Source organism: Anabrus simplex, chromosome 10, assembly GCF_040414725.1.
Source record: "Anabrus simplex isolate iqAnaSimp1 chromosome 10, ASM4041472v1, whole genome shotgun sequence".
NCBI lineage: Eukaryota > Metazoa > Arthropoda > Insecta > Orthoptera > Tettigoniidae > Anabrus > Anabrus simplex.
The window spans coordinates 1,097,230-1,123,736 of record NC_090274.1 but is presented as its reverse complement, the minus strand read 5'-3'; the positions used below and the strand labels follow the sequence as shown (position 1 = coordinate 1,123,736).

Here is a 26,507-nt window from a genome sequence, read left to right as displayed (position 1 = left end):
CTTCCGAGGTGAGACATTGCTGCTAAAAAATCAAGGCTGTTTAAAATGAAAGACCGCTCAGTTACTTCAAAAACTTACGAGGTGTGTTCAAAAAAAGACCTAACTGTGGCTAGAAAAACTTTTATGTAGCTTACATCATTTCACAGACTGTCCCCTTCAAAATAGTCCCCTGCACTATCAACAGCGTGTTGCCAACGTTTCTTCCACTTTTGGAATGCTTCCTGGAATGCACTTTCTTTGATGGCGAAGTTGCCTCGTCGCATTCTCCTTGATCTCTTCAATGTCTTGGAAACGATGTCCTTTCAAGGTGGTTTTCAATTTGGGGAATAAGAAAAAGTCTGCTGGAGCCAAGTCGGGAGAATAGGGCGGATGGGGCACAACAGGAATTTGGTGTTTTGCCAGATAACTGCGGACCGAGAGAGAGGCATGTGCTGGCGCATTGTCATGGTGCAACATCCAGGATTTGTTTTCCCACAGTTCAGGCCTCTTCCCGCGCACAGCATCCAAATGCGTTAAAACATTCTGGTACAGTTCTTTGTTCACTGTCTGGCCTCAGGGTACAAACTCGTGATGGACAATGCCTTTCCGATCAAAAAACACAATCAGCATCACCTTGATGTTTGAACGACTCATTCGTGCTTTTTTCGGTCGAGGAGAACCTTTCCCCACCAACTGTGATGATTGCCTTTTGGTTTCGACATCGTAACCGTACACCCACGTCTCATTTCCAGTGTTTCCACAAACGTTTTCCCAACTTTGAAGCAGAACTTCACGCACACGCGTTGTTCCTCAAGCTGTTTCATTATAGAATTCGACGAACATGTGACACACGCAATCACTTCAGAGGCTCTAACTCAACTGATAATGCAGGCAATGGAATGCAGAAAGCAGCGGTCTGTTGTCAGAAGTTGCAGCTAGGCGCCGCCAGTCACAACTCGCTCAATGTTGCAGTTTGCGCGCAATTTACAAAGTTTGGTCTTTTTTTTTGAACACACCTCGTAAATGCATATTTTACACTCTGTAAAGTTAGCCCGCTATCTATCAAAGGCGTGCATTTATCCTCTTTTTGTACTCAAACCTTTAAATCACACGCTACTCTGATTTATTATTAGTACAATTATTTCCATGTTAATGGAAGTTTTTAAAATTTGTTGTCACTTTTGCCTCAATTCGCTTTAATTACCAGGGATATCCTGTGTGAGTGTGTATATATGTAATAAATTTATACTGAAGATCAGTGCTAGCAACTTCCAATATGTACCAGAAGCACCCACCATTAAAAGATCTTTACCAAAAATCTGAAAAAATAAAGCAACCAAATGCCAGCTCAAGTAAGCTTACACTTGATTAAGAACTAGAACAGACAAGAGGTGGAAAAACAAAAAGTGTATTGCTCAATTCATAGTTCACACAATGCAAATATAACCTTTCCCCTTTTCAAAAAATAATCAGTTATCTTTCACAATAAACCAATCCGCTCACCTGAAAGAACGAATCGTATCAATGAAATTTCATTATAATTTTTGTGGTAAATAGAAGATAATTGCTTTTCAGCAAATTAAGATTAAAATCAGCAATAAATTAATATATACCATTATTACTAAGAAAAATGATGTACATACACACATCACTACGTTACAAATATGAATTCTCCTACACCACTGCGCTTCACTATGTCTTGTTCATGTAACACTTTTGTGTGTTCAGTCTTTGCTCACGTAAATCCTTTGCTTTGCTTAAACCCTCAGCGCCGACCTCTATACATGGTATAGACCCTCTTTTCTTCCGTAGCCGCCGACCTCTATACATGGTATAGACCCAGACATGGTTTCACATTTACGGCTATAGCGCGAAGAGTTTTGGAGTTACTGATATGCAAATTGTTTTGTTTCCAAGAAGACAGTTTCGGGTTTATCAGTGTTGTAAATAAGAATTGAAAAATCGTTATAATGTAGTTGTTTTTGCAAGGATAATTATTTGTCAAATAAGCCTGAGCACTAATCTCTTGCTTTCTAATGAAGTCAGTTTGCTTCATTCTTCCCCACAGAATAAAATGAAGAAATGATGATCTGAGAAGTTTGTCTTTTCGTGTGATCTTTGCTCTATGTGTACATTGGGAGTGCGGTTTATTTATTATATTTGTATTTCTCAGCTTGTAATATTTTCGTAACTCTCCATGAGCGCTCTGTGTAGGCATCAGTTAGTGCTGCTTTCTGTCATACGATACGAGAACCAGTTGTGCATGGTATATATCTCGTTTGAAAGACGCCTCGATCTTTTATCTGAAATATGTATCGAGTTGGTTTGTTTCGTCATAAAAGTTATTCCCCTCATTCAGTTTTGTCCTGCTGCCTTCAGTCTCGCAGCTTCACCAGTCCGTGTGACGCGCCGCGCTCAGCCGTGGTATGACTGACAGTAACGTGCTTGAAATATTGTATAATTCAGATGAAAGTTTAGTCGGAAGTAGTAGTGACAGTATAAGCAGCAGTGATAATGAAATAGATGATGATGTAGCAGAGTGACGTTGAGGAGGAAACAGTACTTGGAAATTTCGTGTAAGAGACTATAGAGAATTATACAGGTCAAAGAGAAGTTTTCAACGGTGAATTCTGATTGCTAAATTCTCTAATAATACTCACACAGGTCACAGAGACAAATATTGAGCAATTACCTTATCGGCTTCAGCTGGCGAAAGGTTTACAAAATACGCTCGGGAGGGAAGGGAACGAAATATTCAAGGCCGGCGCGCATCAGATAATACAGTTCCAAGGTTGCAGGAAAGACATTTTATCAGGAAATTAGCACCCAAGAGTTGGAAATCCAAACCTCAGAGACATTGTATCCTGTGTTCAAAACACGGCGGAAAGAAGACGTCAGTGTACTGCTGCCAGGAGTGTGACTTAAGTCCCTGTCTCAAAGAATGCTTCGAACTCTTATCACACAGAACTAAATTACTAAGGAAATGTGAAACAATTATGTAATTATCTGCATGCACATAGTTCTGTCATAAGGAATTCCAAATTTCGTGAAAATGGGGCTACTATTATACTTGTAGAAACGCTTTAAGTGAATCGATGTATTTCAGTCGCGCATAGTTGAAATCTCATCCGGCCGCGGGGTTGGAAGCTATTTAAATGGCTGCGACGCTGAGGGGTTAATGTTAGTTGGTGGGGCGAGTTGACTTGAGCCCATAACTCATTAAGGAAAGTATTGGCCTAGGGATCATTCTCTTTCTTTCAACAAAAGAAATTTGTTATTCATGATATACTCTTCACCTGCATTTTTCTGTTTGAACTGCCCGTGCTAGTCATGATAGACAAAGAGAGAATTCACAGACATAGCACTTCCATTTGCCGGTGCTCTTCCTGGACCTCTAGAAGGAAACAAAAGCATGATGAAGCGGAATGCCACAGACGAATCTCATGTCTATAGTATCTATATTTCCTTAGTAATAAGGGTATTTATTAATTTACCGCAAATTTTACCGTCGATTTGTGTGAAAGCAATTATCCTCCATTCAGGACAAAAATTACAAAGAATTTTCGCAGACAAGATTCGTTCACATAACAGACATGTTACCATTAAGAAAATAACAACTAGGACACTTTCACGGTTTACCATTTCAACTCAACTGCAGACCCATGACAACAGCTCAGTAGTTACTTATAAATTAAATTTTCATTCACAAAGACATTTGTTTCAAATCCGATAGAGCCTACAAGCAAAACAAACTTGCATTCTCACCCAAGATCTGAATTCACTCTACCTTCCAGCAACACCCTGAACTGCCAATAAGCAAAGTCCAGGGGCTTTTCAGAAGGCTATTCCCAAGTACATTTATAGCATTTGAAATTAGGTTTTCAGGATACATATAAGGTTAAGTTAGGTGATATTGTTTGAATAAGAAAACAGATGTTTGCCCAAAGAGCCACTGGAATGATACTACAATTTTTCAGAATGAAATTGAGCATACGCGTTCATGTTTTCTCGGAACTAGGAAAAATAGAACTAGTAAGCTGCACTATAGAAATCTAGGAAAACGCTAGATACAAACAGATTGCCGTTTCTTACCAATTTTAACGTGAATGAGTTTTTTACAGACTTGAAAAAATTTATACAACAACCTACTATAGCAAGTAAATCTTTGGTTGTTATGAATTCTCACTATAATGAACTTCTACTGTATAAAGCCCCATTCACAATGCAAACGTAACGTAAACTTAAAAGTTAGCTGCCATCTTATCTAATGTAACCATTCACAATGCGCCGACGTAAACTCAACTGCGAGTCCATAAAATTAAGGGATTGCAAACTCCAAGCTCTTGAGGTTAATTTTACGTTAACTTTAAAAACCAGCCAATCAGAGCAGAGGTAAAGTGTGTTGTGCACGATATAATGACTTCTTTCGACGAAACACTCGTAATTCTCTTTCAAAATAATCTTTGTGTATAGGCTATGTATGATAGAAGGAAAAAGAATTGCAAATACGCTGTACCGAAAAATAATAGGTGGAAATAAATATCCTGCAGCAATGAAATCAGACGGTAAATGGCGGGAGACAAGCTCGCAGCGCTGGCGAACGGACGAGACAATCCCTGTCATAAATAAAAAGAGTCCCTGTATACTTCTTAACATTATGACGGACTACTAGTTTACGAAAACGATATTATCCAAACAAATAGATCTAAACATCTCATCGGGGTGTGATAGACAGGGTAATACTCGTAGATGTCGGTAAAGGAGACCTTACATTTCTTTTTATTAGAAAAGGGGAATCAAATCGTAAGAAAGGCAAAGTTCAGGTTTCATCCGCATGTCCAAAACGAACTGATGAGGGTCATTTCTTACAGTAATTACCGAAATCGCCCTGAGATAACCTTCTTTGATTCAAGGGATGAACCCATTTTCTGTACCGTTGTTTAGATCACCTTTTTTAGGTACCGTAGGCCTACACAGCTCCCAAGAGCAAAGCAATAGATGTTTGAAGTAATATGAATTCCGCTACCACGTTGTTTGATTCCATCGAGATATTGAAATATAAAACTGCGAGATAGCCCAAAACCCGACTTCCGTGCTAAATAACATGGCAGTGTTTTGATTGGCTGCTGTGTACTCTTTACGTTAAAGTTATGTTCCTCCATTGAGAATACCACAAATTTTACGTTAACTTTACGGTTACGTTTGCATTGTGAATGGGGCCTAACACCATTTTCATTTGCTTTTTCAGGTACCAGTGGTTTATATTAATTGCGCAAAATTAGTTTTGATAGGCCGAAGAAACTTCCAATTATAAAACACAAAAAATGATTGCATTTTGTTGATTTACACTGCCCCCTTTTAATTCTCCTATATAAGAATACTGCTTCGTGAAACTTTACCGAAAATCCACAATAATGTGCAGTTATTCTTCGTTACGTGGGCCGCAGTTGGCAAGCATTTGGAATGATTGAAGTAATGTTTTACGATACTTTAAGTAGCAGAGAGAGGGGGTTCTTCCTCCATGCTTGCTAGAAATCCACAAACTCGCCCCATCATGACCGCTGATCATAACGCGCCCTTCCGTCCTTTATTGTGGAGCGAACAGACTTAACGAGTCTTGAACTTGCGACCTCCAAGAGAAAAATCTTGGAACTGTAACCTAGGCTACAAGTGTACCCCAGTGTCAAGAACAGTGCATCAAGTGTTAGTAAAGCGAGCAAGTGTGTAGCCAACATATTTCAGTGTATTCAAGCATTATTGGTAAAACTTCCGCAAGCGGGCCGGGCATGGCGCGCCTCACACTCCGCTCGCTGTACACACGGAGGCTTCGCGGCGGGTGATGCTGTCACAAACTGTTGAGAAAATGTGACATTATGTTACAACCACTAAATTAACTTTCTTCTTGCAGTGCGGGCAGTATGCGCTGTGGCAATAGTTAAGAGCGTCTTGAAGGGAGTTGGACCTGGATTTACAAAGATAGGTTACAGTTACTAAATTACATTTTTTTTCTTGACGAGCGAGTGTTTTTATTTTGCGCGGGTTGGTGTGGTGCACATACGAACTCTAGCGCAAAAAAAAGTTAAGACTTCTTCACAGCTGATCGGAGCTGGCCACTGGGAGTAAAGATAATGGTGGCAATTTCATGTTGTCTTGCTTTCAATTTTCCTATAAGAAAGAATGTCTTTTGGGGCGGGATGGTGGGATTATAGCAAGCGTAGATGAAGGATCTCTCCTCTCAGGTACTCCAGGTATTGTAAAACGTTCCTTTTCAGTCTTTACTAATGATTACCAACGCCGGCCCGCTTGCGGAAGCGCCAACGCATTATTTAACACGTTCACTGCGTATTAGCAGAGCGTGACATACCCACCAACCCGAACAAAATATTGTGTGGGACTCTTTAAAAGTTGTAATTATCGACGTTTTGTACGTTGGTAGGACAAGTTCTATCAAACTCGTGGACTTATCCCACTCACGCGCCTGGTGCGTGACCCGCACGGTAGTTGAAATCGAGAAGTAATACTGGTCACCAGACAGATCACGCGCACTGGTAGATTACTGGGCATTATTTACCACGGATAGCAAACAAGTTTATAAAGTATGTTACACACAAATATATTCACATTTACACTTCTCTATTACAGAATTTGACAAACAAAATTGAAACACTTTGGCTAAATGTGTAGGTCTTGTAACGTTGAAGGAACCACACTGGCAGCCATCTGCAAGAAAATATAAATAAAATGAAAACACAAGCATCACGACGCAGTCAAAAATGATTACTGTACGTTATTTCAAGTTACTTACAAATACGATGCAAGAATAAATGACAATTACAAGTTCAGTTCTTCTACTGAACATATTGCAGAAATGGAATTTACCGTATTTACAAAAGCAGAATCACTTTGTTGTATGTGATGTGCAGCACTGTGCGTCCGAACAGGAGACGTTGACGGGGTGGAGGTTGGTTCTACACACACAGCGAATCACAACTCGCGCTTTGGCAGAGGTGTGAACATACCAGGTTTACATCAGGATTAAACTCTTGTGAAAAGACATAGACCCTGTCAGGTTGAAACACAGTTGAGCAGTATTGGGGTTATTTGGAAGTAAGCCTGCAACTTCCTGGAAGTTTTGGGGCACATCAGGGAGAAGCTCGAAGATGTAAGAGTATCAAGCACGGCAGTAAAGTCCATACGGGGAAAACGGCATTACAGTGGACGGCGTGTACTTCGAGCGAGTCCGTACAGAGAAAGAGTAGGACATAATTCTCGGCAATGTATTCCTAGAATAAAACAGTACTGAAAGTAGCAGTATCTACATCAGCTGCTGTAATGAGCACTCAAACAGACTTCAACCTCCACTCGAGGAGAGGGTTCAAGTCCGTTAAGTGGAACCGCACTTTTCTCCAGGAGGATAATTTGGACGTGCGCCAAGGGCCAGCATCTGGAGGAACAAAAAAAAAAAAAAACTTGGCCGCCGATGACAGGCCGCTACCGAGCACGGTTTCCGGCACTTCTTGCACTTTCTGAGAGCTGAGCATATAGAAACGGGTACTCAAGGATTATTACAGAGAATGTTACTTGAAATGCTTCCAAGTTTACCTTATAATGATAGAGGAAGAGAGATATGTTCAATACGCTTGCCAGGGACCAACCCGCCCGCCCCTATAAGTACGTTTACTTTTGTAACCAGAAATACTGTTTTAGAAGTCATACTCCACTGCTTATAACGGTGATTGGTTCACGTAATGAAGTGGATGACGTCACTGACGCCTAGGATGAGGCCGAGAATTTGTTACGAACCTTCGCCACACTCCCTTCGAGAGGCTCTTTTCTATCGCCACGGCACATACTGTCCGCACAACAGCGAGTGACAGCCATTGGACAGTCACGGCCAGATCAATCCTACCATTTAACTGTTATCCAATGGGCCAAGCTATTTCGGGTATCCCGGCGAGCCTTATGTCATTGAGGATGTAAGTTAGTTCAATTAGTTCGTGGTACCAACTTGGGCATACCCTCTCAGGTCAGAAGTCTTTATACAACCGGGCCTAAGAGGAATCCCAAGTAAGATTTGCATATCAACTTATACCGTACACACACACACGCGTTCGTAAGGGAATTTTTTTTTAATGTCCGAATAAAATAAGAAAACTACTCCAACTAAAGGACACACTAACAAGTCTCTTATGCAATTATGGACTTCCCCAATATTTATTAAAAACTCATCTCGCAGGAACCAAGATAAATAAATACAAAGGTAAGGGATAGATGAATTGAAATTACTGACGAGGGCTAGCAAGGCCAAATGCCAAACTAGCACGCGTAAAAAATTAACGGGAAACGATTATGATTTTATGGAACGTCGGTTTTAAACACCCTAACCCCTATCAATACAGAATATGCCTCAAAAGTCGTTACAAAACTATTCTTGAATGCTATATAAAACGACAAGCGCACATGGTTTTGACTTTACAGTATGCAATATTTGTACACATTTCCTCGGCAGGCGGGAAGCGATGTCGGTACAAACATCGCGTCGAAGGCCAGGGGCATCGTACCTTGAAACAGAACAATGAGATTCGATCCCGGAGCATGTACCTCGAGTTAAGAGGGTTCCTACAAGGAGAAAATAACATAAAATCCATTATCAGCAATTGAAATTACGATAGAATGTTCCTATTTAATCGAGCAGAGCTCCACGGCGAAGGTAGCTCGGCACGACATTTTACTCGTAAAATGGCGCCAGGATTATGCAAGACAAAAAATCGATTCCCACTAGGACAAAGAAGTACTACAGGCAGAATTTGACAAGTCTCCCGGCTTACGAGCTGTCAGCTGAAACTAAATATAAGTCACTACTTCAGTAAGGTGTTTATAGTTCATACTATTAAAGTTAAATTTATACTTCCGGGAATGGCGACAGAAAAAGCAGAGGGAAATAAGACGTAAACACGGAAGTCATCACATTGTGAAATTCCGATATAATGAAGGTACGTTAAGACGACGTAACAGAACGCTTGTAGAGAGGGTTTTAGCTTAATATCTGATCGGCCATAATGATAATAAAGCAGAAAAATACCCGTAGTTGTTAAGCCGGTTGCTATGGACGCAGCCACGTGGTTTAGAATGCAAGGCAGCACATTTAATTACACTCCATAAGACTAAGTTATTTTACCTGTCCTCTTTGCCTCCTTCTCCTGAACCATTGTAATGTTCCTGTTCACCAGACTCTTCTCCCATTGATCCACCGTTTTCCATCGGGGTAGACTGCCGGTCTGCCATTATATACTACAAAAGTACAAAAGTAAAGTATTCACCACACTATGCACGAATACCGCCGGCAATGGAAAGACAAACTGGCAGTGAGGCGTCCTACGCTTTGACAAGTATTCTAAACTCGCATCAAAGATGGCAGGCTGCAACGTTATGCAAGAAGATGGTATGTTGTGGCTGTCTAGCGAGCCTTTTCGTGAACGTTTACTTTGGTTCCATAATTTAATTATGGAGCATTTCTATGTTTTAAAGGCCAGCTTATTAAAACAATTATTTATATTTTGAAATAGATTGAACACATACATATATTACCCATATTTCTGAAATGATTCGTCTATCGATTCCAAATAAAGGGAAGATTTCTGGAAATCAAGGGGCTTCAATATTATGCCGACAGACATGACTTTTATATCGATGTTCCTTCATTTCCATGAGCAGAACTGTCTATAAACACTTTATGATATTTCCGAAATTCGAAAATGCATCTTCCTGGTCCCGCTCGAGTATTGAATACCCCTTATGTCGAAGGTTTTCATTATAAAAGGCTACAACAGTCACTCTCATAGGAATATACATCCCACCGGGCGAACCAACGGAAAACATCATAGAAACGGTATCCAAGGTAACGGAACAAACAAGAAACGAAGAAAATGTAATTATCACTGGGGACTTCAACTGCACAACTGACAAACCCTGCACTAAGACAGACTTGCTTATGGAAGCTTTAGAAGATCAAGGTTTTAAAATGGCAAACAACAAACATGTACCTACATACATAGCCCCATATGGAACTAGCACAATCGACCTTGTCTTCTACAGAGGGAAAAGGCTACAATTCAAGAAGCAGAATGGACTGTGGACCTCCTCAGAAGCACCCATAAGGAAGCATATCTCAATTTTAACGCTGTTTCAAATGGAAACTAAACAAACAAAGACAAGTGTGGTGGAGGGAATCAAATACTCGAGAAAACTGGATCTCGAAATCCTGAAGAATAGTACAGGAGAAATAGAGAAGGGAAAATTAGATGAGGCTTTAGAAATATCCACAAAAACAATGCAAACAGCCACCTTGGAAAGGAGGACAAGGCGAGCACAAAGATGGTTAGACCAGGAATGCTACAGAAAGAGAAAGGAAACACTAAGAGCACTATTCAGAGCCAAATTATCTAAACAGCAAGCGGACCTAACATTCTACGCTGAGAGAAGAAGAGAAGACAAACGTCTAATAAAACAGAAAAGTGCTGACCATATAGAGAGAGAAGCAAGGAAACAGGCAGAGGACGTGAGGGCTGACCATTTCATAGCTCTTAAAGGCTGGTCTCCAGTTATTAACATTTAACACCAACATGTTAAATTTAACATGTTACAATTGACATGTATATTGTGATTGTCTTCTAATTGACTTTGATATTAACTCAGAATGTTGAGGTTAACACTTTTAACATGTTGGCGTGTTTTCCGCTCGAAGTGGAAAACATGTCAAGTCAATTCGTTGTTCGTGAGATGTTGGCACAGCTTCGGTACTTCCTTGCCGTTTCCATGTCAATAGATAGCCAAACGACGCAAACGACAGGACGTGCTTATCGTGAAGTAGGATTACAGTTACAACAATCCGCAACACTCATTCTCTTTGTTATAAGCTACAAATACAATACTGGTACGCGCACGCGTGTCGTTCTCTCTGCACTATACTAAAATTTATAGTCAGAAATGGAGTGGAACAAGATTACTTTGACTTAATAAATGATAAAATAGAAAGGCCTTGTTTATGGGATGTCTCATCAAAAGAATACAGAGATAAAGCGAAGGAAGCTGACAGTTTCCAGGAACTTCAAATAATCTATAATTATTCCCGCGAGTGCATCGAAAAAAAACCTAGCGTCTCTCCGCTCCCAGTACAGTCGAGTATTGCAAAAAAAAAAATCAGAAAAGACGGAAGTCGGGGGGAGGGGCAGGACGAAGTTTATACTTCAAAGATGCTTGCTTTTGAAGCAATGAGCATGATGATGGGAGGAAATTTGTCTAATAAAACTAAATCACAACAAGAAGCAACAGTGGCAATAACAAAGCCAAATCCTCTTCATCGAAATCCAATGTCCTTGTTTGAAAATACTAGACACAACCTAAATGTATTACCGCAAAATTGATATGATGAACTACCTATATATAAACAAAGAAAGTCAAGTTTAAAATGTTTATTAAGTGTGGACACAATGTCAAATGAAACAGTATTCAACATTTAACATGTTGATGGTGTCACCAGTTAACAATTAACACTTTTAACATTTAACATGTTGTTGTTAAATGTTAATCAGTGGAGACAGGCCTTAATGAAGAGGAACCCACCCACTACAGGAGAAGTACCAGTAGAGGCATGGGAAAACCACTTCAGCAAAATTCTAAACCAGCAACAGAAAGGCCAGGCATATGATCCAAAAATACAACAGGTTCACGCACATGATCCAATAACGAAGGAGGAAGTAAGGCGGGCGATAAAGGAGAGAAAAATAAAAAGGCAGCGGGACCAGACAATATCTGCATCGAGCACCTGAAGGAATCTATGGATATTATGCAAGATCTCTGGGTAGATCTAATGAACAAATGCATTGAATTAGAACAGATACCCGATAGCTGGAGAACAGCAACCATGAAGATTCTCTACAAAGGGAAAGGAAGTACTACAAGCCTGGACTCATACAGGGGAGTGGTATTGGAAAGTGCTACGTTCAAGATGTTCACGAAAGTTCTAAATGAAAGACTACTGGAAAATATCGACAATCAAATACCTGAATGTCAATTTGGATTCAGGAAAGGCAGGAGTTCATTACAAGCAATTTCCTACCTATTAGAGCAAATAGAAGACTCCCTTAGACACCCGGGGCAGAAGTATTATGCTGTATTTGTAGACTACAGGAAAGCGTTCGATCTGGTAAACAGGAAGAAGCTTATCGAGAAACATAAAGGAATGACCGGAAAGGACCACCCAATTGCAAGGATAACAGAATATCTCTTAAAGTATAACTACATATGTATAAACAACAACGTGGAAACATAGAAACGGATTATTCAAACAAATGGAGTATTACAGGGGGACCCTATTAGTCCTACACTATTTAACATCCATACAGCGGACATAATGAAAATCATTAAGGAGATCTCAAATACACCCATAATTCTATATGCAGATTACATGGTGATCGGGTCTCCTATAAGAACAGAAGTACAAGAAGCAATTAACAAGCTGGAGAATAGGGCCAGGGAAAACGATGGCACTATAAACCAAGAGAAAACTGTACAGTTGACTTTTAGGAAGGGTGGAAAAGCAGCAGCGACTGACAAAATTGTATTTTCAGGCAATCCACTAGAGAGAGTTAACAAATTCAAATACCTAGGGGTTACAATGCAAACAACAGCATCATCATACAGTCTTCACATAGAAGAAAGGACAGCAGCAGCAATCAGGGCAATATGCTACATAAACAATATCGGGAACTTGTCTATCAGCACGGCGATGGCACTATTTAGAAGTGCAATAGCCCCGATCATCACCTACGGCATACAGATCATCTGGGAAAAGTTAAAAATAGATTAATTAACCAAAATTGAGAAGGTGAAGGCGATGTATAGTACGCGAACCTTTTCTTGAGCCCTAGTTCCCATTCAGTACTATGGAGTTCAGGGCCCAAGAAACGGTTCGCGTACTGTATATGAAAAGAGCAATGGGAGTAGGGAAGACAGTCCCCTCACGACTTCTATACGAGATGATGTGAGAAACCTACTTTATAGAGGACATCAGGATCCAACGCCACCTACCATCAACAGGACCATATCAAGAGCTACTAAGGAACCGAAATAAGAAGAGAGAAGAAATACGGCTGGAATTCTACAGCTCGCCTGCTATGGTGGAGAAGTCCTGGACCAGAGAAAATCAGAAGCAAAGACATGTGATAGCCAGACTTTCAGTACACGGTTTTCACTACAAGCTGTGTAAACCACCGCCGTCTCGATTTTCTTATACTGCCTGCTCTATGCCACTAGCTTAACACAGGAAGGCGCGACTACCAATATTTCTCCAGGTCGCCGTAAGAGTGCAGCAGTAGACGCACAATCTTCGCTGTCAGTTTGGGTGTAGCACTGTGTTATTGGTGCATGAATGTGTGTGAAAACCTGAGTTATTTCGTACAATGAGTAAACGTGTGTGGTCATTTCCGTTTGTACAAGAGATATTTTGTATAGAACTGTCAAATGAATTAATCATGCTATGCTTATAGATATTTCAAAAGTGATTTTAAGGTGTTGGTACCTGTTTTCTTTTTTCGTTTGTGCAAGGTATATTTTTCGTAGAACTGAAACTTCAGATTCTTTCGCCGAAATATTCAGCTGTTGTGTACCATTTTGCCAATCTCGGCAAGGTGGTTCGCAGCCAGAAAAGATACGACTCCATGAAATACCGTCTAGAAGGGATTAAGAGAAAAGCGTCTATCGGCTTTATCTAGGCAAGGGCCTAATAAAGGAAGTAATTGGATATCCTCAGATTACTCTCGCATCTGTGCCTTTACACCTTATTACAGAAGGTGATGGAGCCTCCGCGACTCAGGCGGCAGCGCGCCGGCCTCTCACCGCTGGGTTCTGTGGTTCAAATCCCGGTCACTACATGTGAGATTTGTGCTGGACAAAGCGGAGGCGGGACAGGTTTTTCTCCGGATACTCCGGTTTTCCCTGTCATATTTCATTCCAGCAACACTGTCGAATATCATTTCATTTAATCTGCCATTCATCAATCATTGCCCCAGAGGAATGCGACAGGCTTCGGCAGCCGACACAATTCCTATCCTCGCTGCTAGATGGGGGCTTCATTCAGTCCATTTCTGACCCGGTCAAATGACTGGAAACAGGCTGCGGATTTTTTTCAGAAGGTGATTAAAGCCGTGGAGGCTAGTGGATTCCTTGTGATAAGAATTGTGACGGACAATCACAAAACAAACGTCTTAATGTTTAAACATTTTGGACAACCTCAGATATCTAGACGATAATATTCCAATCAAACTAGAAACAGGAAATCAAATCCTAATTTGTGGGTTCTAGGTTGTTGTTGAAGAGAGGATGGAGTGTGACATTTGTGTCAGCAACATCTCACTGCCTAAAGCTTCGACACCGCTAAATGGAACGGATTATGCATCAGGACAGAGGAGGAGTTCGATACCCGAAACCTTGTTTTGTTGCTCTGGTGAAACATCTGCAGGAGTTCGTTTCAGCTGCTGTGCCCTATTGTCGAAGTTCTTCAAACGTACTTGCGTAATACGAGGACTTGCGACGTCTTCCCGTTCAGAATACCGGGCGAGTTGGCCGTGTGGTTAGGAGCGCGCAACTGTGAGCTTGCATACTGTTGGCAGCCCTGAAGATGGTTTTCCGTCGTTTCCCATTTTCACACCAGGCAAATGCTGGGGCTGTACCTTAATTAAGGCCACGGCCGCTTCCTTCCCATTCCTAGGCCTTTCCTATCCCATCGTCGCAATAAGACCTAATCTGTCGGTGTGACGTAAAACAAATAGCAAGAAAAAATCCTTTCAGAATGTGTTTTGTTACAGTGCGAGGTCAAAGAACATCAGCAAACTGTTAGTGATATTATCCTAACCAAGTTCGTAAGACCTCTATTATTTGATATTGCGTTGGCAAGAACACAAAATTACGGTACCACTCCAAACCTTCGTCCAGGAAAATCTTTAAATTGTGCATGAAGAGGCCAACTGCGACTTCATACAGGTAATATTACCGATATTGAATATTACTGATGTAATTTACGAGCTTAAGTAAACATATGACCATACTGCATAGTGTTTTGTAGGCTGTCGTCATTAGAATAAGTTTAGAACATTGTGCGTCTAGGTCTGCCATCTAGCGGAGAAATTTTGTCGCAGCGTAGTCGCAAAAAGGCTCGCATAGAGCAGGCAGTATAGAAGGATCGAAACGGCGGTGGTGTAAACAAAAGCGATTTCACAAACCAGACATAGATTGCGTGTGTGTGCTGTGCGGCAAAAATTGTGACACATACCACATACTAAAGTGAACGAAAAGAACGAAGTCGATCACAGACTACAGTAAGGACTAAGATGCTCAACTGAGTGCACCTTCTTCTTCTTCTTCTTCTTCTTCTTCTTCTTCTTCTTCTTCTTCTTCTTCTTCTTCTTATTATTATTATTATTATTATTATTATTATTATTATTATTATTATTATAAAAAGCTATTCCAAAGGAACCGTACGTCAATAAATATTGATGCAGTACGTAACTTGAAAAAGTCACAATTTATTTGTATTTGAATTCTTGAAGGTATATATCAAGATGAATATAATCCCTAAATTTTAAATTGAAATTCGAACAGCAAATGGCATTAAAAAATTAAAGAATCATGCACTGTGTATGACACGCCCACTACTCAGCCTCTGTGGCAATACAGATGTCATCATACACAGTTCTGTCAGTTAAACTTCTAGCAACAATTTATAGAGGGCCAGATATTTTTTCTTGTTGACCGGGCAGTTGTACAACCAAGCCAGCATGATATAGAAAGCTATGGATGACAAAGAACTTCATTCATAATTGTGTGTGTATGTGAGTTTTCTCTTGGTGTAATTCAGCAGTTTAGTGATCCCTGCAAGTATTTACACAATTGGTAAAGCCGCAGCCACGGCCGACTACAGTTGTAAGCCAGGTTATTGTAAGTTTGGCAACATGCAGGGAAGGCCAAGGTGAAAGTGCGGGAGCTATCCGTTTATGTTGTGTAGTGAACTTCGTTTTATTTTTCACGGATATGTTCGAGCATATATAAGATAATTGATTAAATAAGCATACGTAGAGCCTATTATCGACATATGTGAAGGCGCAGCAGGGCTGAGTATGAAATAGCATATGGCTTTTAGTGCCGGGACTGTCCGAGGACAAGTTCGGCTCGCCAGATGCAGGCCTTTTGATTTGACACTCGTATGCGACCTGCACGTGGTGATGAGGATGAAATGATGATTAAGACGACATATACATCCAGCCGCCGTGCCAGCGAAGGAAGATAGGACTCCCTCAAACAACGTACAGGTTACAGTAGGTGTACAAGAGGGAGGGGAAGGAAAGGGAGGAGTTGTAGAAGACACGTGGTCTAATGTTCTAAGGGGAAGGAGATTGCAGGCTAAGAGCTCTATTCAGGATCAGAATTCAGGACAGGTGTCTGTGCAAAATCGGTACGAGTCACTCTAGGTAGAACAACAGAGGGAAGATGAGGGACAGGGAACTGTTGCTGAGATGTGTGGACGTAGGAGGAAGGGAAAAGGTAGGAAAGGAAAATGTAGAGTAGATGATGGGAAAAGACAGGTGGAACAGGGTCATGGGAAGGAGAAAAGGGAGGTGGAAGTAGCTTCTGCAGTTATCAGGAAAGATAGGGCTGACCAGGAGGGGGGGGGGGGATGAAACGAGGTGGGTAGGGTTGAGGCTCTGGTCATGTGGGATTCCATCGTTAGACACGTGGGGAAAGTGTGTGGAGGAAAGGGTACCAGGGTAGAGTGTTATCCAGGATTTAGGTTGAGGCAGATGTTGAGGAAAGTAGAAGAGAGGGAGGAGGGGAAGGAGAAGGTGGTAGTGTTTCACGTTGGTACCAACAACGTAAGGCAAGCTGATATAAGTACCAACATAGTTGGAGATGTGTGGGATCTGGTAAATGCAGCACGGGTGAAGTTTAAGAAAGCGGAGATTGTTATTAGTGGAATACTGTGTAGGAGGGATACTGACTGGAGGGTGATTGGGGATTTAAATGAGACTATGGAGTGGGTATGTGGGAAACTGGGAGTGAAATTTCTAGATCCAAATGGGTGGGTAGGAGATAGGGATCTGCGCTCAGATGGCCTTCATTTAAACCGCAGTGGTACGTATAAGTTAGGAAATTTGTTTGGAAGGGTAATAGGGAGGTACATTCAGGGAAACGGGATGGCCTAGGGAGCGCTGATAAGGGAATAGGGAACTGGAAATCAAGTAGGGATGACATAAAATTGTTAGTGTTGAACTGTAGAAGTATTGTAAGGAAAGGAATAGAATTAAGTAATTTAATAGATATATATTCACCAGATACTGTAATAGGAGTTGAATCATGGCTGAGAAATGATATAACGGATGCAGAAATTTTCTCACGGCACTGGAGTGTGTATCGTAGAGATAGGATTGGAAGGGTGGGAGGCGGAGTGTTCATTCTGGTGAAAGAAGAATTTGTAAGCTACGAAAAAGTTAAAGATGAGACACATGAAATTCTAGGTGTAAGGCTCATTTCTAAAGATAATAGGCAACTTGATATATTTGGAGTGTACAGATCGGGAAAGGGTAGCACTGACGCGGATTCGGAATTATTTGATAGGATAGTCAGCTATGTGGGAAACGACATGGAAAGAAATGTGATTGTAGCGGGAGATCTGAATTTGCCAGATGTCAATTGGGAAGGAAATGCGAACGACAGGAAGCATGACCAACAAATGGCAAATAAGTTAATATGGAAAGGACAGCTGATTCAGAAAGTGATGGAACCAACCAGAGGGAAAAAATATCCTGGATGTGGTGCTGATAAAACCAGATGAGCTCTATAGGGAAACTGAGGTAATAGATGGTATCAGTGATCATGACGCTGTTTTTGTGGTAGTTAAAAATAAGTGTGATAGAAAGGAAGGTCTTAAAAGTAGGACTGTTAGGCAGTACCATATGGCTGATAAAGCAGGCATGAGGCAGTTTCTAAAAAGTAACTATGATCGGTGGAAAACGGTAAATATAAATGTAAACAGACTCTGGGATGGGTTTAAAGAAATTGTTGAGGAATGCGAAAACAGGTTTGTACCATTAAGGGTGGTAAGGAATCGTAAAGACCCACCTTATTACACTGACTGACAGAGCAAATGCAACACCAAGAAGGAGTGGTTCGAAAGGGATGAAAGTTGCGGAAAAAACAGAGACGGCACGGGCGAATAATTGATGTTTATTTCAAACCGATATGCAGGTTACACAATGCGCACGGCATCGACTCAGTAGGATGTAGGACCACCGCGGGCGGCGATGCACGCAGAAACACGTCGAGGTACAGAGTCAATAAGAGTGCGGATGGTGTCCTGAGGGATGGTTCTCCATTCTCTGTCAACCATTTGACACAGTTGGTCGTCCGTACGAGGCTGGGGCAGAGTTTGCAAACGGCGTCCAATGAGATCCCACACGTGTTCGATTGGTGAGAGATCCGGAGAGTACGCTGTCCACGGAAGCATCTGTACACCTCGTAGAGCCTGTTGGGAGATGCGAGCAGTGTGTGGGCGGGCATTATCCTGCTGAAACAGAGCATTGGGCAGCCCCTGAAGGTACGGAAGTGCCACCGGCCGCAGCACATGCTGCACGTAGCGGTGGGCATTTAACGTGCCTTGAATACGCACTAGAGGTGACGTGGAATCATACGCAATAGCGCCCCAAACCATGATGCCGCGTTGTCTAGCGGTAGGGCGCTCCACAGTTACTGCCGGATTTGACCTTTCTCCACGCCGACGCCACACTCGTCTGCGGTGACTATCACTGACAGAACAGAAGCGTGACTCATCGGAGAACACGACGTTCCGCCATTCCCTCATCCAAGTCGCTCTAGCCCGGCACCATGCCAGGCGTGCACGTCTATGCTGTGGAGTCAATGGTAGTCTTCTAAGCGGGCGCCGGGAGTGCAGGCCTCCTTCAACCAATCGACGGGAAATTGTTCTGGTCGATATTGGAACAGCCAGGGTGTCTTGCACATGCTGAAGGATGGCGGTTGACGTGGCGTGCGGGGCTGCCACCGTTTGGCGGCGGATGCGCCGATCCTCGCGTGCTGACGTCACTCGGGCTGCGCCTGGACCCCTCGCACGTGCCACATGTCCCTGCGCCAACCATCTTCGCCACAGGCGCTGCACCGTGGACACATCCCTATGGGTATCGGCTGCGATTTGACGAAGCGACCAACCTGCCCTTCTCAGCCCGATCACCATACCCCTCGTAAAGTCGTCTGTCTGCTGGAAATGCCTCCGTTGACGGCGGCCTGGCATTCTTAGCTATACACGTGTCCTGTGGCACACGACAACACGTTCTACAATGACTGTCGGCTGAGAAATCACGGTACGAAGTGGGCCATTCGCCAACGCCGTGTCCCATTTATCGTTCGCTACGTGCGCAGCACAGCGGCGCATTTCACATCATGAGCATACCTCAGTGACGTCAGTCTACCCTGCAATTGGCATAAAGTTCTGACCACTCCTTCTTGGTGTTGCATTTGCTCTGTCAGTCAGTGTATAATAGAGAAATAAAGAGACTAAGAAAGAGGTGCAGACTGGAAAGAAATAAAGTTAGAAATAGCTGTGGAAGTAAGGAGAAATTGAAGGAACTTACTAGAAAATTGAATCTAGCAAAGAAGGCAGCTAAGGATAATATGATGGCAAGCATAATTGGCAGTCATACGAATTTTAGTGAAAAATGGAATGGTATGTATAGGTATTTTAAGGCAGAAACAGGTTCCAAGAAGGACATTCCAGGAATAATTAATGCACAAGGGGAGTGTGTATGTGAGGATCTTCAATAGGCAGAAGTATTCAGTCAGCAGTATGTAAAGATTGTTGGTTACAAGGATAATGTCGAGATAGAGGAGGAGACTAAGGCCAAAGAAGTAATAAAATTTACATATGATAACAATGACATTTACAATAAGATACAAAAGTTAAAAACTAGATAAGCGACTGGAATTTATCAGATTTCTGGGGATATACTAAAGACAATGGGTTGGGATATAGTACCATATCTGAAGTACTTATTTGATTATTGTTTGGTCGGAGGAGCTATACCAGATGAATGGAGAGTTGCTAAAGTTGCCCCTGTGTATAAAGGAAAGGGTGATAGACATAAAGCTGAAAATTACAGGCCAGTAAGTTTGACGTGCATTGTATGTAAGCTTTGGGAAGGCATTCTTTCTGATTATATTAGACATGTTTGTGAAATTAATAACTGGTTCGATAGAAGGCAATTCGGTTTTAGGAAAGGTTATTTCACTGAAGCTCAACTTGTAGGATTCCAGCAAGATATAGCAGATATCTTGGAATCTGGAGGTCAAATTGACTGTATCGCGATTGACCTGTCTAAAGCATTTGATAGGGTGGATCATGGGAGACTACTGGCAAAAATGAGTGCAATTGGACTAGACAAAAGAGTGACTGAATGGGTTGCTATATTTCTAGAAAATAGATCTCAGAGAATTAGAGTAGGTGAAGCTTTATCTGACCCTGTAATAATTAAGAGGGGAATTCCTCAAGGCAGTATTATCGGACCATTATGTTTTCTTATATATATAAATGATATGAGTAAAGGAGTGGAATCGGAGGTAAGGCTTTTTGCGGATGATGTTATTCTCTATAGAGTGATAAATAAGTTACAAGATTGTGAGCAACTGCAACGTGACCTCGAAAATGTTGTGGGATGGACAGCAGGCAATGGTATGTTGATAGACGAGGTTAAAAGTCAGGTTGTGAGTTTTACAAGTAGGAAAAGTCCTCTCAGTTTTAATTACTGCGTTGATGGGGTGGAAGTTCCTTTTGGGGATCATTGTAAGTATCTAGGTGTTAATATAAGGAAAGATCTTCATTGGGGTAATCACGTAAATGGGATTGTAAATAAAGGGTACAGATCTCTGCACATGGTTATGAGGGTGTTTAGGGGTTGTAGTAAGGATGTAAAGGAGAGGGCATATAAGTCTCTGGTAAGACCCCAACTAGAGTATGGTTCCAGTGTACGGGACCCTCACCAGGATTACCTGATTCAAGAACTGGAAAAAATCCAATGAAAAGAAGCTCGATTTGTTCTGAGTGATTTCCGACAAAAGAGTAGCGTTACAAAAATGTTGCAATGTTTGGGTTGGGAAGAATTGAGAGAAAGAAGAAGAGCTGCTCGACTAAGAGGTATGTTCCGAGCTGTCAGCGGAGAGATGGCGTGGAATGACATTAGTAGACGAATAAGTTTGAATGGCGTTTATAAAAGTAGGAAAGATCACAATATGAAGATGAAGTTGGAATTCAAGAGGACAAACTGGGGCAAATATTCATTTATAGGAAGGGGAGTTAGGGATTGGAATAACTTACCAAGAGAGATGTTCAATAAATTCTCAATTTCTTTGAAATCATTTAGGAAAAGGCTAGGAAAACAACAAATAGGGAATCTGCCACCTGGCGACTGCCCTAAATGCAGATCAGTATTGATTGATTGATTGAAGTTAACTAATTAAGGTTAAAATACCAGACGCTGTCGGGATTCGAACCCGGGACCTCTGTGACCAAAGGCCAGCACGATAACCATTTAGCCTTGGAGCCGTACAGTGATGAATAGTTTGGACGGCAAAACGCTGGCCTTCAGACCCCAACTTGGCAGGCTCAATCCTGGTACAGTGCAGTGGTTTTTGAAGGTGCTCAAATACTTCGGGCTCGTGTCGATATATTTACTGACACGTTAAAGAACTTCTACGGAACAACATTCTGGCATCTCCGAAAAAAAAACGAAAGTAATTAGTGTGAAGATAAATCATAGTATTATTACTTGGTAAGGCGCAGACTGAATTTGGGTTATTAGGCCTAATAAAACGTTTGATATATTTTCAGATGCCCAGATAATGTTGTGTTCCCATGTGTCGTAGCAATTATGGCATAAAAAAGAAAGTTTTATTACATCGTTTAGGTTTCCTCCAGATGAGAGAATTAAAGCAAAAATGGATTTGTCATTGTAAACGGGATAATTGGGAACCTGGGAAAAATTCAATCGTATCCATAAAACATTTCACACATGAAAATTTGTCAACATGGATAAAATGTTTAATAGTAAAGGCATCATACTATATTACCACATAAACCTAATGAGCTTCCTAATGCAAGTCCACTTATTTTACCAAATTTGTCTATATACACTGACTGAGCAAATGTCATGGGATAGCGGAGCACTGATGCGCAGGTGTGTTGTCTGCGCACCACACGCCCCCTGTGCCAGCGGCAGTTGTATAGGAGACCTTGTGAGCATTGGCTGTGCATGTGACAGGTGTAACATGGAACGTCGTCGTGAGCTGACAGCGTTCGAACGGGGTATGTTGGTCGGTATCCCGACGGATGGAAAGTGCGATTTTGGAAGTGGTGCGGTAATTCGGCTTCACACGATCAACCGTGTCCAGGGCGTATCGTGAATGGTTTAATGCGGATGTCACCGTCCACAACAGACGAACGACCGGCCTTCCAGCCACCCTCGATGACCGTTACTGGCGACATCTGAGACGGATTGTCAATAGTGACAGAGGGGCACCCGTGCAACAAATCACGGCTCAATTCAACACAGGCTGTGCTAGACACGTCTCCCAGTGGACAATCCGTAGGAACATGGGTTCTATGGGTTATGGGAGCCGGCGCCACACACGGGTGCCACTGTTAACCCAACGTCATCGGCCACAACGACGCGCATTTGTCGCCAGTCACCAGCGATGGACACTGTAAAGTGATGTGGTCGGACAAATCACGATAAGTCTACAAACGTCACTCCAGTGTTATATCAGTCACGTGCTACTCAAAGTTCTGCTAGTTCTACCAGTGTGTATACAGTTCAAGAAATTCTCAATCAACTCAACCACGAAGAAGACATATCTCAGGCAAATCTTAATTTCCACGGCCATGCAAGCTATGTCAGACCGCTTCCGTATTTGGAGACCAAGATGGACTCTTTTTTAGAAGAGGACCGACAAGACGACGACGGAGGTACGGAAGATCAGGACCTTCCCCCTCAGCAAGAAGTCATCCAGTGGAAAAGCCTGCAGCAGGCCACATACGACAAGGGCCTCCCAACTCCACCCGACGTCAAGGTCTACCAGATCGCACTCGCGTTACGGGACCAGCTCACTCTCATCCCTACAGGACGCGACCACCACGACGCAGCAACCACCCTATGGGCTCTCTCAGCTTGGCTACGCCTAGACCAAGCCCAAAGAAATTACTTCTTCAATCGGGCCAACTTATTATATCTAGCCCTAGCCCAGGGTGGGACGTGGCCGTTCAGGTGGACCGAGCAACAGGGGACCAGGTCTCCGTGCTACCGAAAGGCTTCTCCTACACACCGACTCTCCACCAGCCCGCGGTCACCCGCGGAGCCAGCTCATCTCGGCCAGGAAGAGGACGCGGACGTCGCGGGGCGGCGAGCAAAGCATCAGCACCAAAGGTATGAAGCTGCAACTGGCCGCAGGACAGCGGCGAACCTCTCGTCGCCAGCTCCTGCGCCAGACAACTCTCTACATTCTTAACAGGTCCTTCACGGGCCTGCCTGAGACCTCCTAACTTTGTTGACTTCTTCTTGTATATATAATTTCTTTGTCTTCAATTGTGTTTGTATGTACCTCTCCCACGACCAACTGACCCCGAACTGCCTTGCATCCCGGCTTTTATAGGCCGGTTCAGCTGAACCTCTCTCACGACCAACTGACTCCTAGCTGCCTTCCATCCCGGCTTTTATAGGCCGGGTGCGAATCGCGTGTATGGAGAGGCAACACTGGCGTTTAGCCGCGAGAGAGGCAGCGAGGGAATACCCCAAACAGGGTCAGTTCCTCGGTGCTGTTTATTACAAAAGGTTTCCATACAATTGCAGGCATGCAGGCCGAAACCTGTTACAAACATAAATATATATATAGCTCTTTGCAAATGAAGATGCATACAAATACAATTGAAGACAAAGAAATGGTATATACAAGAAGAAATCAACAAAGTTAGGAGGTCTCAGGCAGGCCCGCGAGGGACCTGTTAAGAGTGTAGAGAGCGGTCTGTCGCAGCAGCCGGCGACGAGAGGTTCGCCGCTGTCCTTCGGCCAGTTGCAGCTTCATGCCTTTGGTGCTGATGCTTTGCTCGCCGCCCCGCGACGTCCGCGTCCTCTTCCTGGCCGAGATGAGCTGGCTCCGCGGTTGACCGCGGGCTGGTGGAGAGTCGGTGTGTAGGAGAAGCCTTTCGGTAGCACGGCGACCTGGTCCCCTGTTGCTCGGTCCACCTGAACGGCCACGTCCCACCCCTGGGCTAGGGCTAGATATAATAAGTTGGCCCGATTGAAGAAGTATTTTCTTTGGGCTTGGTCTAAGCGTGGCCAAGCTGAGAGAGCCCATAGGGTGGTTGCTGCGTCGTGGTGGTCGCGTCCTATAGGGATGAGAGTGAGCTGGTCCCGTAACGCGAGTGCGATCTGGTAGACCTTGACGTCGGGTGGAGTTGGGAGGCCCTTGTCGTATGTGGCCTGCTGCAGGCTTTTCCACTGGATGACTTCTTGCTGAGGGGGAAGGTCCTGATCTTCCGTACCTCCGTCGTCGTCTTGTCGGTCCTCTTCTAAAAAAGAGTCCATCTTGGCCTCCAAATCTCGGAAGCGGTCTGACATAGCTTGCATGGCCGTTGGAAATTAAGATTTGCCTCAGACATGTCTTCTTCGTGGTTGAGTTGATTGAGAATTTCTTGAACTGTATACACACTGGTAGAACTAGCAGAACTTTGAGTAGCTCGTGACTGATGTAACACTGGAGTGACGTTTGTATACTTATCCAACAGTTTCCGACGAGGTGTCTGTTGTTTCTGTTGCCGGTATGTCGAGTCGAGACGAGTCTGCGGCATACTCCGACGGCCCGGCTGGTACGAGGGGTGACTTACCTTACTGGCTGATACCTGAGGTTAGTTGCTGAACCGCGAGGCCGGACTGTGTGTATCATAGTAGTATTTTACGAAGAGTGTGCATTAATTATAATAATCGTGCTGGTCTAAATGTAGTGAATATTGGATAAGTCATTCAAAGTCGGACACGTCCCCTTTTCTCTCAGCCTCGGTTTCAATGTTTGCTCCCCATGTGCATATAACAGTTTCTTATTGGCAAGTGTAATACAATTGTTGTTTGTAAATTTGAAACTTGCATGTTTAGTCTAGCATTTACATTAATGAAAATATTGTGATACTAAATGTATTTAATGTCAGTGTATTCCAGTTTATTTTGTAATTCATTATAATGCGCATATATTGTACCAGTATTGTTAATGCCCCTGTAAAACTACACAGCTATCAAAAAAGCTCAGTGTATAACATATTCTGTTGCTTTGAAGTAGAACCGATACCATATTGTTTCATGTGAAACTTAGAATAGTACGTATAACGAAAAAATTGTCACATACGGTATACCATGCATCTGTTATCTTCTCTAACACAGCGTCTCAATTTTTTTCGCTGCCCTCCTGACTACTTAAAATAAGGCAACCACACCTAGCCAACATCGGAAACGAGAACGGGACCGCTAAAATTGGGAAGATCAGATCTTTCGAGGGTGCTACTGTTCTAAAATTTTATATTCATTGTCGGTTTTCCAACACGTGCCACACACATTTCACCTGGTACGTGTTTCCTCTCAAACTTAGATTCTCAAATTTTTCGCTCATCTTCTATTCGTGGTGATGTTGACTCTAAAAAGACAGACTGTCAATTTTGTATTCTTAACACAGTAATTTAGTACTATTTTTAATTATATCAAACAACAACATTTTTAGACTAACAGGTCCACAACCTCACTATAAACACTTTTTGTTCGTTTCCGTCTTATCTCATTTGTTTTCATTATTTTCCTCATAGGTTTTAACACACCTTTCAGCTTCAATTATGTAAAATGTTAACTTTTTTCACTGAATATGTCTCAAACGAATCGATTATTACTCCACCCAATGATGGAAATGTGTATATATTGAATTGGTTTTTATATCCATCATGCCTCTTTTGTTTTTCATTTGTTCCTTCTTTATGTTTTTAACACATTTGAGCTTATATTACGTAAATACCTTTAACCCCCTTTTTGTTCACTGAACATGACTCAGGCGAGACGAAACATGGTTGACTTTTATTACTCCATATAATTATGGAGTTATATTATGTACTGAATAGGAGGACACATTCAATTTTCTTTGGTAAAGTTATCAACGTTTGGTATAATAAGAGAATGTCACAGCCCATATCATTAGTTCTGGAGAGTTTATTTGATCAGTTATAGAGAGCTCTAACTGCTCCAGGACAAATTTCATTTTACTAATTCTTTCTACATAACAGTCGCAGTATAACTCAAGTGCATTTTTTCACAAGGTTCTTCAAAAGAGAAAGTTTATCAGTGAGACCAATATTATCATCAGAATAACTCGTGAGATGACTTACCAAA

The 26,507-nt window shown here is 42.4% G+C and overlaps 1 protein-coding gene across 1 annotated transcript in view; it reads right to left on the bottom strand.

Moving 5' to 3' along the window:
* The window catches only part of LOC136882169 (RNA-binding protein squid), a 57,498-nt gene extending 48,158 nt beyond the window's left edge, over window positions 1-9,340 (bottom strand). The window contains exon 1 of the mRNA XM_067154716.2: window positions 9,158-9,340. Coding sequence (XP_067010817.2) covers window positions 9,158-9,264 — 107 coding nt within the window. The 5' untranslated portion in view covers window positions 9,265-9,340. The remainder of the gene's footprint in view (window positions 1-9,157) is intronic.
* Between the last annotated feature and the right edge of the window lie 17,167 nt (window positions 9,341-26,507).